Genomic DNA, 11,505 nt, shown 5'->3' on the forward strand with positions numbered 1-11,505 from the left:
TTTATGCAATTTACGAAATTATATTTGATTTATATGAGTTAATTTAGACGTATTACACGTTTTTATAGAGTTACTTCCTTGCGTTGACAATTTAAATGCGCTGCATTATTTTGCTCATTGAGCCAATTAGACCTATACAATAAAGACCTATTTAATCTGCATATAAAACATTAGAAATTAGATATTTGTTTCATTTTTATTGTGGTTGACTGTTAAAACAAAAAATATTTGTTGTTTGTCTCAATAAATTGTGTTAATTATAAATACAGTGGTTAAATTTAAGCATTTTTTTTTATTGCTCTTTGTTTTAAAAAGGTTATAAGAAATGTCAATAATTATCGATACCGAACGATATGAAACATTATATCGTTGATACATTTTTTAGCTATGTCGCCCAGCCCTATCTGGCCCTAGCTGTATTTCTGCTGTGTAATATCCGTATGGTGTTGAGAAGAGCGCGAGCTGAAATGTGTTGAGTAAGTGGACTGACTCTGGTCTCAGTCGTGAGTGTTTTCTCTGATTATCTGAGGAGAGCGGCAGTGTGTCTCTGACTCGTCTGATCGCTGCAGGTGTGATACTCAGCTCTGTTACTGTCATGTGGACATCAGGAAGATGACAGACTGATGATTTCTCAAACAGGGCTCCGGGGGCCACTAGAGGGCCTCGGCACACGTCCAAGTGCCACAAGAGGACTTAATATTTACTTAAGACAAGCATTAAAAAAAGTGTTGATGTATATCTTTATTAATATTTTTTTAATTAATATATTTTATATTTTTAAATATACAAATCAGTTGTTTATTTAAAGTGTCTGTATATAATATAATGTGTGTAATATGTATATGTAATTTAAAAAATATATTTTCTGTTCATTTATTTTTCTTTCTTTTCTTTTTTTCTCTCTTTCTTTCTTTCTTTCTCTCTTTCTTTCTCTTTTTTTTCTCTTTCTTTCTTTTTCTTTCTCTCTTTTTTCTCTCTTTCTTTCTTTCTTTCTTTTTCTTTCTCTCTTTCTGTCTTTCTTTCTTTCTCTCTTTCTTTTTCTTTCTTTCTCTTTTTTTCTCTCTTTCTTTCTTTCTTTTTCTTTCTCTCTTTCTTTCTCTCTTTTTTCTCTCTTTCTTTCTCTCTTTCTCTCTTTCTCTCTTTTTCTTTCTTTCTCTTTTTTTCTCTCTTTCTTTCTTTCTTTTTCTTTCTCTCTTTCTTTCTCTCTTTTTTCTCTCTTTCTTTCTCTCTTTCTCTCTTTCTCTCTTTTTCTTTCTTTCTCTTTTTTTCTCTCTTTCTTTCTTTCTTTTTCTTTCTCTCTTTCTTTCTCTCTTTTTTCTCTCTTTCTTTCTCTCTTTCTCTCTTTCTCTCTTTTTCTTTCTTTCTCTTTTTTTCTCTCTTTCTTTCTTTCTTTTTCTTTCTTTCTTTCTCTCTTTTTTCTCTCTTTCTATCTTTTTTCTCTCTTTCTTTCTTTCTCTCTTTCGCTCTTTCTTTCTTTCTTTCTCTCTTACTTTCTTTTTTTTCTCTCTTTCTTTCTCTTTCTTTCTTTCTTTTGGTCTTGGAAAACTTGGATATATGCAAAAGCCTAAGATTTTTAAATCTAGATTAGAAAATCAATTAATAAAATATTAAAACAGCTTGGGTATTTTTGTTATGAATATATATTTTATTGCATAGAGTAAAAATATATATTTTTGAATCCTTGTCCAGTAAATGATGAACAACTAGAACAGTCATGTAACTTATTTTTTTTAAATGTTCAGAAACCCTGAAGAACATTCAGCTCTCGAAACTGAAATGTAAAAGATTTGTTATAATATTAACACATTTGGTTGCATGTTTCTAAATGTGGACACTCCTATTTTTTGTACATTTAAAAACCTTTTGCGACGCGATCTCAGTGGCAGTGTATCAGGCTGCTGTGTGTGCTAGCGTGTGAAGATCAGTGTTTCGTGTGTTCAGTCATTAATCACTGGATCAGAGTCTCGTCAGTCCGGACAGAAGCGCTGTGACTCACAAACTCTCCCATCCTCCGGCTCTGTAAACACGTCTCCGTCTTTCATCAGGACAGACTACACCTTCATGTTTATGCTTGATTGAGTTTTTATTTCCACAGATGTCACACTCAGGTTTTCCGTTTGAAACATCTTGCTGTTCATTTCTTAAGAAGTCTTGCTCATTTACATACCAGTGTTATTTTAGTATCATTGAGATACTGTTATTCTTTTTATGTTTTCTATTTAAATTTTAAAGTTTTAGATTTTTAAGTAGATTTTTTTATTTTACATTTGTCTATGTAGTTTAAAAAAAAATGTTATTAGAATTTTTATTTTTATTTTAAAGTTTTAGAAATTTTTATTAGATTTTTTAATTTGTATTAATTGTTTTTATTAATTTTTAAAATTAGTTTTTGTTTATATTTTTTTTATTTTGTTTATATTTTTTATTTTAACTAAAGTTATGTTTTGTAGAGTAATTTGTCTATAGTTTTTATTAATTTTTTTAATTAGTTTTTGTTTATATTTTCATTTTAAAGTTTTAGTTTTTTTGTATTTTTTTTTATTCATTTGATTTGATTAGTTTTTATTTTAATTTTAACGTTTTAGAATTTTGCTTGTCTTTTTAGTGTCTATGGTTGGTTTTTATTATTTTATATTTCAGTTTTAGTTTGTTATTTTAGTACTTCAAAATAAACTAAATGAAAATGAGTAATGTTGCCTTGACAACTAGATAAAATAAGTTTAATTTGAAGTTTAATTGTTTTTATATTTTATATGAACCTTTATTTTATTTCAAGTTATGAAGCGGTTATTTTGAATGGTTTTAGTTTCTGCCGCGTCTCTCGTGGTCTGATGGGTGGATGTGCAGTAATCTGACATGGCTGGTCTCTCTCAGGTCCTGTAGGTGATCCGTTGCAGATGAAGCCTGTGTTTGAGCGGCACGCGTTTGGGCTGAACCCCTGACTGCGGACAGCAGCCGGTCAGTTCTGATTTATCAATGCATCTCTGATGCTTGTTTTTATTCTGATGCTGTTCTGATTCAGTTGCTGTGCTGATGCTGTTCTAGCTCACGTTATGAATAACAGCCGTCAGAATGCATTCAGTACAGCCAGAGATCATGTTCGTTTAGTCAGGAGAGCGGTTAAACCACTTGACTAGTTACTGAAAGATTAATTAAAGTAAAACTGAAATCACAAAATGCCCTTGTGTAATTATCAAATCTTTGATTTAAGTAATTCTATGCACTTTTTTTTTTCTCAGCGTTCAGCATCTGTTAATAACATTGATTGCCAAAAATGTGCATATAAATATTTACATAAGGATATATGTAAATTTGTCAACAACCAACATTTTTTTTAGGTCACATTATAAGCTCTTTGGTTTAACATTTGGAAATTTAAAAAGACGACAAATATTAGTAGGTGTACTGTAAAATAAAATTATTATTTTCAAATACTACATTTAAATAGAAATGTTTAATTGTATAAAATTGTATAATATTTAATTGTGTTGCTTTAATTTAATTATTAAAAAAATAAATAATAAAAAAAAATTATTATACGTTTTACATTACAATGGTAATATTTTTTGTTGTGTTTAATTTTTATTTCATCATTTAACTATATATTTATATATATATGTGTGTGTGTGTGTGTATATATATATATATATATATATAGTTAAAATAATTAAATAAATTGTAAAAAATAACAGTCATATTGATTTTAGTGCTGTCAAACGATTAATCACATCCAAAATAAGTTTTTGTTTACATAATATACTGTATGTGTATGTACTGTGCATATTTATTATGTATATTTAAATACACACGCATGCATGTATATATTTAAGAAAAATATGTTATGTTCATATATTAAATATATTTATATATAATATAAATTATATGAACATATAGACTTAAATACATTTAAATATTTTCAAAAAATACACTGTATGTGTGTACATTTATATATACATAACAAATATACACAATACACACATATATTATGTAAACAAAAACTTTTATTTTGGAATTACAGTTTAACAGAGATTCACATAGAAAACTGCTGTTTGAAATCATAAAAATATTTCAAATTTTTCCTGTATTTTTGCAGAGCGATTTCTAATGATGCAGAGTGAAGACCGCAAGAGAAAGAAACACAGTTTGAACCCCAGAAGCGTGTCAGACGAGTACAGTCTGCGTGTGAGTACCCTGACCTCTGACCCCTGACCTCTGATCTTCAGTGACTCTCAGAACACACTGATGAGACTTTCTGCTTCCTCTCAGGAGCGACCGAAAGACGAAGCCACAAAGATGAAGAATAAAGTTTCTACTTCACAAGGCAGGAAACAGAATCTTCTTGCATGCTTTATAAAAACACACACTGTGCCGATGAGTCTGGCTTCATGTTATCTAGTGTGTCTAATGTTGCTCTGTATTTCATAGATGTTTTGAGCAGGCAGGGTTGATGTTTGCGTGTGTTTTCCGCAGCGGTGAGCGGCAAGAAGAAGCCGTGGTCCTGGGATCAGTATCTGGAGGACGAGCGATCTCAAGCCGCTCCTCTGCAGCTCTTCACTGAGGTACAGATTCACTCTCAACACAGCAAAATATCACTCTGATGCAGATTCATTTCAAATGAACGCATGAACAAATCCAGCATTAGGATGTTTTTAACTGAAATACATTGAGTCTATAATCCATAATAACGCTTCCTCCAGTGAAAACGTCCATCTGCTGTCGTCTCTCACATCAAAATCCAGCCACATATTATTTCTCTCCTGATTCAGACCAGAACACTTTTTCACTGGAAGAAGCGTTATTATGGATTATGGACTCACATTTTAGACATTAAAAATGTCTTAATGCTGGATTAGTTTCAGCTTTTGTCTTCTCCAGATGTTAACTGATGGACTGGAGTGCTGTGGATTATTGTGATATTTTTATTAGCTGTTTGGACTCTCATTCTGACGGCACCCATTCACTGCAGAGCATCCATTGCTGAGACACTGATGCAATGCTACATTTCTACAAACCTGATGAAGAAATTGCCTATTCCTTTGATGCATAAAATGAGTCTTTTAGTGCAGACTGTCCTGCACTTATGATGCTGAGGTCATTGGTTTGATTTCCAGTGAAAGCATGAACTGATCAAATTTATTGGCTTTGATTAGAAGCGTCTGCCAGATGCATAAATGTCATGACTGTTTTTAGAGAGACTAGAATGTAATGTAATAGTAGGCCAAATGCACTGAACCCCAGCATCGAGTCGTTCATTGTACAGATGCGATCGCCTCCAGCTGCTGTCTGCGTCGTGTGGAGCGCCGATGCTCTGATTGTTTCTGAAGGGATGCGACTGGTCTTCTGCTCCCCTCGGAAACACTGGAGGCGGTTGCCATGGCAACTCCTTGAAGATGTCCGCCGGTTCTTCTTGTCTCTGAGCGCTTGCGTTTTCTCTTCTAGTTCCAGGCGTTTCCCGACAGCAGGAATGGCTTTAAGGTGGGGATGCGGCTGGAAGGCATCGACCCGCTGCATCCGTCCATGTTCTGTGTGCTGTCTGTGGCCGAGGTCAGAAACTCTCTCGTCACTGCTGTTGCTCGCTCTCTTGCGCTCATTAAGCACTCAAAGAGTCGCCTGTATGTGCAATGCATTATAAAGGTATCCATAACGTGCATTGTAATGCATTACAGCATTGCATAAATAATTGTAACCAAAGTTAACATGCATTGGTTGTTTGTTGTGGTTTAATGCATTATCCTTTCTAAGGATGTAACTATGAATAGATAAGTGTTATAATGTATTATAACAATAATTCAAGGATCAAACAATGCATTATAATATGCATGACGACATAATTAATGCATGAAAAATAATTGTATAATGCATTGTGTGTATATATAAAGACTTTAATTAATGTGTTTACAAGATTTTGACACTTAACCTGCATGCATAATTAAAAGCATTACTTTGGTAGCACTTTATATAAAGCCTACACACACACACACACACACACACACACACACACATATATATATATATATATATATAAATATAAAATATTTTTGATGCATTAATTACACCTTGTAATGCACCTTATAATGCATTGTCTCTGATCTCATGAATAATTGTAACCACAGTTATAATTCTTATCTATTCTTTGTTACATCTTGAGAAAGTATAATGCATTAAAACACACGACAGACTAATTTTAGATGTAACAAGGAATATGCTAATATTATAATGCATTTATTTTTTGGTTACAGTAACTTATTTAAAAATATAATGCTTTACATTATACATACCTTTATAATGCATTATGCATAACGGCTTCGAGCAAACTGTAATCAATATTTTTAATGAAGTGAAAGTTTTTTTTTATTAAATATAAATTTCCTTTTTTAATGCATTTGGTTTTTGTTTGATGTTTGTATATACTTTTTATTTATTGAATGTTTCTGATGATGGATGTAGCTGTAGTCGTTGTCATGGCTTTAATTTATGAACAAAAAGCAGATGCACATGTATTCTTCAGAGAGGAGGCTGTCCCAGAATGCATTGCTGCAATGCATAAAACAATGTAGAAATGAATTGCTTTGAAGTTAAATGGATGATTTTTTCTGATCTGTTGTGTTTTTGTGCTTGTTTGGAGTATTGCCGGTGAGTGTAGCATCATGTTAACATGTCTGCTTGAGATTGAGATTCCTGTCGTTGTTGTTGAAGGTGATTGGCTTCCGTCTGCGGCTGCATATCGATGGTTACTCCGAGTGCTATGACTTCTGGGTAAACGCAGACGCTCCTGACATTAAACCAGCAGGATGGTGCGAGTCGACGGGACACAAACTCCATCCGCCCAAAGGTGCGTTAGTTCTGCTGCATTTTGGCTCCATTATCATCCTGTGCCTGCTGTTTGGTCTTCTGTAAGATAATAAACATGTCATCTAGATATGAGCTGTGACATTGAGAATAATAGATTAAATCCAGTATATGGAGCTGATGGGGGAATCTCATTAAAGCAGTACAGAAGATGTCTGGAGTCACCACAAAATTAGCAAAAAAAACCATATATATATTTATTAGGGCTGCACGATAAATTGCATGCGATGTTTAACGCGCATCTTATCATGCAGCCCTAATATATATATATATATATATATATATATATATGAGGTTTAAAAACCAGATAATTATAATAATAAAAATAACAGTTAATTTAATGTATTTCCTCTGAAACATCTGGTCATTTTAGGTAAATTTAGTTTAGATGTTTTTCTGGAAAAAAAATAATTGCACCATTTGTTGTACATTTTTCTGTTTATTCTGATTTAAATAAAAACATTTATTATTTTTATTCATTATCATTTTTATTCTTTATTTTTTATTGTTATTGTTAACTAAAGCTATTGAAAATCGTTTTCATTAATAGAAGTAAAGCTGAAACAAGAAATTAAACTGAAATTACTAAAATTACTGAAATGCTGAAATAAAATAAGGATAAATAGAAATATTAAAGAGTAAAAATAAAGCATGTGACAAAGTGACTAAAACTTCAATTACAATTTAAAAGTTAATTCAATAAATGTTCTCTAAAATATCTTTTTATTTATTATCTTTTTATTTTATTTTGCCTCATGTGAATTTGTCTTGTTTAAAAGGTGTTTAAATATTTTTTCTGGAAAACAAATCATTGTAGTGTTTGTTGAACACTCTTCAGCTTGTTCTGATTTTATTTTTATTTATTTGTTTATTTTATTATTTATTAATTAATTTAATACTGTAAATAAAACTCTTGCAGTAATGGGAATCGCTGAAGCATGCGCTATCGGTTTGAGAAATCTGTTTCATTATTATTTTTAAAATGCCAAACTTCTTCATGCATTTGTGTTTATGTGAAATATTATTCCTTCAATTTTTCTTTAGATTTTAAGGTGAAATGTGACCCAGATGTGTTTAGTGTCGTCATCTTTCTGATTTATGTATTCTGTATTTTGTGTGGTCAGGTTACAAGCCGAACGATTTTAACTGGGAGAAATATCTGGAGGCCTGTAACGCTCAAGCAGCACCAGAGAACCTCTTCAGATCCAGCGTAAGTCCGTCATTACCAGTGTTGAGGGAAACACGAGTTACGTAATCAGATTACTTTTTTAAAGTAACTAGGAAAGTAACGCATTACTTGTTAATTTAGAAGGAAGTCTGAGTTACTTTGTTTCCATGTGTTGAGTGACAGCTCTGGTGTTGCCATGGTGACAGAAATCAGGAGTAAGTGCAGAGTGTTGTGTGTGAACATGATCTTACTGTAGTTCTAGACTAAATATCGACATGTGTTTACTCATCTCACTGCACACAAACACATTCAGTGTTCCTCAAAATCTATAAAAACAGTCAAATGCAAACTCAGAATATTATACAAACCTGCAATAATTGTTAAATAAGACAAATATAATTTGTATTTAATCCCATTTTATTAACCAGTGTCTTTACTACTGACCTTCGATGATCCACTTCAACCATACTAATAATCAAAAATGACACATTTGTGTTTAATTTTAGTTATTGCTGAATAGTGTTGAACTTTCTTCTCCTGCGTCATATTCTTCCTGAGATTAGTTTGAGCTGCGCCCTCTACTGTACAGACGTGAAATTACATTTCCTTCAGCTTGAGACGCATTCACTTCACTTTGTTGTGAAAGGGCTTTACATTTGTAAAAGAAGAACTTTTTATATTAAAAACAAACAAGCAAGCACTTCCCAGATTTAAAAAGTAACTCAAAAGTAACATAACGCATTACTTTCCATAAAAAGTAACTAAGTAACGTAATTCGTTACTTTTTTAGGGAGTAACGCAACACTGTAACGCATCACTTTTAAAAGTAAGTTTCCCCAGCGCTGGTCATGACTCACGACTCATCTGAACACAGATTAGAGATGTTGTGAATGTCACTAACGAGCGGTTTCTCGTCACAGGAGTCGAGCGGCTCGGTGTTTGAGGTGGGCATGAAGCTGGAGGCGGTGGATCGTAAGAACCCGTGTCTGGTGTGTGTGGCCAGCGTAGCCGACATCGTGGACCAGCGCTTCCTAGTGCACTTCGACAACTGGGACGACACCTACGACTACTGGTGAGGAACACTAACTAACCCGTCACAGTCATGCTAGTTAAACACACAGGCCTTCTTTATGTGGTTATACGGGTAAATGCCATGGTAATCCACTTATATCGTGGGAATACCATGATATTCCTTGAAGCAATGTTACCATGTATCTATATTACGTTGAAGTACTACATTTACAAAAACTGAAATAAAATAAATATAAATAAAAATGACAAAAAATGCAATTAAAATGAAGTCTGAAGATATAAAAATAACATCTAACATATGAATAAAAACTATAATAGTATGTAAATAATGCTAAAGTTCAAGTTGAATCATTAAATTCAATTAATTAAATTAATTAAATAACTGTAAAAAAAATTTGTTAAAGTAACTCTTAACTAAAACTAGAAGTAAAATAAAATAAATGAAATCTAAAAAGTAGTATTAAAAAGCACCAAAATGACTAAAACTGAAATAAAATAAATTAAAGATATATTGAAATGTTTAATAAAAATGACAAAAGCACATAAGAAAATTACTAAAGTTTAAATCAAATAAAAATAAATGAAAATGACAAAAGCACATAAGAAAATGACTGAAGTTTAAATAATATAAAAATAAATGAGAATGACAAAAGCACATAAGAAAATTACCGCAACTGAAATTAATTTAAAGATAAATTGAAATATTTAATACAAATAACAGAAAAAATGAGAAAAGCACCTTTGTACGCACGGATATTGCAAGACATATTAGCGTGGTAACGTTATTGTTGTTGTTGTTTTTTTTGGGTAAATCACGTTTTAGATAGGATGTCAACAACCGCTTAAAAATAACTGCATTTACTATGTACAGATAAGTGCATATGTATTATTTTTATTGTTATTTAATTCTAACATTATAACATGAATTGCAGTGAAACTGTTATACAGTTGAATTTATTTATAGCGTAGTCCAGTGTTTCCCAGGCGGCATGCAAACTCATTCTCTGCCAGCAGGAGGCGCTGTTGGAGTAGAGATCAGGGTTTCCCCGGTAACGGCTGCACACAAAGCAGCACTCCGCTCAAAAACACTGCTTTATCAGACATTACATGCAAGAAGATTACATGAAAATGACATCCAATTTTCTGAAGACAGTCGGTTTCCTTCAGAAATACAGTGATAGAAAAACACCCGCACTCAATGTATGGGAAACACTGTAGTCTCGTAATTGATTACAAACTGACTTTGTAATCTGACTTTGAGATTTGTAAGTTTGAAGATCTTTTTTATGCCCAAACACACACACTGACTAAAATTCAAAAAGTGAAAAAGCATAATAGGACCTCTTTAATACAGCAGTTTGATATTAACTAAAACTATTAAGCAAGCTGAAATAAAATATAAACATTAGATGAAAAACTTACATTTAAAAAAAACTTAAAGTGCAATGGAAATAAAATGTTTGTTAAAGATAAATAGAAATATTTAATAAAAAATTACAAAAGCATATATCAAAATTACTAAAAATTTTAATGAAAATTAAACTTTTAAAAATATAAAAATAAAAGCTAATTCAAAATCTGAAGGAAAATATATAGTAGTATATAAATAAAAGTTATAATGTTGTAGTTAAAGTTCATTTTAATTCACTGAAATTAATAACTGGAAATAAATGAAACTAAACCTTAACTAAAACTAAAGGTTTTAAATAAAAAACCTTAAGTAAAGTAAAGGTACGTAAAGGTCAAATAAAAATAAAATCTTAATAGGAACATGAAGTACTAAAACAATAAAAACTGAAATTAACAAATAAAAATGACAAAAGCACATAAGAGATAACTAAAAGTAGAATAAAATAAACAATAAATAAATAAAAAATAATTAATAAAAATAAATGAAAATGAAAATGACAAATGCAGATAAGAAAATTAGTAAAATTTAAATAAAATTAAAATAAATGAGAATGACAAATGCACAAAAGAAATTTACTAAAATTTAAATAAAATGAAAATAAATGAAAATGACAAATGCAGATAAGAAAATTAGTAAAATTCAAATAAAATGAAAATAAATAAAAATGACAAATGCACAAAAGAAATTTACTAAAATTTAAATAAAATTAAAATAAATGAGAATGACAAATGCATAAAATACAAATAAATTATAATGACAAATGCACATAAGAAATTTACTAAAATTTTAATAAAATTAAAATAAATAATGACAAATGCACATAAGAAAATGACTAAAATTTAAATAAAATTAAAATAAATGAGAATGACAAATGCAGATAAGAAAATTAGTAAAATTTAAATAAAATGAAAATCAATAAAAATGACAAATGCACAAAAGAAATTTACTAAAATTAATAAAATGAAAATAAATGAGAATGACAAATGCACATAAGAAAATGACTAAAATTTAAATAAAATTAAAATAAATGAGAATGACAAATGCA

At 30.8% G+C, this 11,505-nt stretch overlaps 1 protein-coding gene across 2 annotated transcripts in view; it reads left to right on the forward strand.

The window, feature by feature from the left end:
• The window catches only part of l3mbtl4 (L3MBTL histone methyl-lysine binding protein 4), a 77,335-nt gene that overhangs the window by 18,285 nt on the left and 47,545 nt on the right, over nt 1-11,505 (forward strand). For both annotated transcript variants that reach the window (XM_016499797.1, XM_016499796.1), the window contains 8 exons: nt 2,875-2,958; nt 4,094-4,182; nt 4,267-4,321; nt 4,471-4,559; nt 5,440-5,544; nt 6,697-6,832; nt 7,974-8,059; nt 8,938-9,089. In XM_016499797.1, coding sequence (XP_016355283.1) covers nt 4,105-4,182; nt 4,267-4,321; nt 4,471-4,559; nt 5,440-5,544; nt 6,697-6,832; nt 7,974-8,059; nt 8,938-9,089 — 701 coding nt within the window. In that variant the 5' untranslated portion in view covers nt 2,875-2,958; nt 4,094-4,104. The remainder of the gene's footprint in view (nt 1-2,874; nt 2,959-4,093; nt 4,183-4,266; nt 4,322-4,470; nt 4,560-5,439; nt 5,545-6,696; nt 6,833-7,973; nt 8,060-8,937; nt 9,090-11,505) is intronic.

This window comes from Sinocyclocheilus anshuiensis, unplaced genomic scaffold (genome assembly GCF_001515605.1).
Source record: "Sinocyclocheilus anshuiensis isolate Anshui unplaced genomic scaffold, SAMN03320099.WGS_v1.1 scaffold1814, whole genome shotgun sequence".
Taxonomy (NCBI): Eukaryota; Metazoa; Chordata; class Actinopteri; order Cypriniformes; family Cyprinidae; genus Sinocyclocheilus; species Sinocyclocheilus anshuiensis.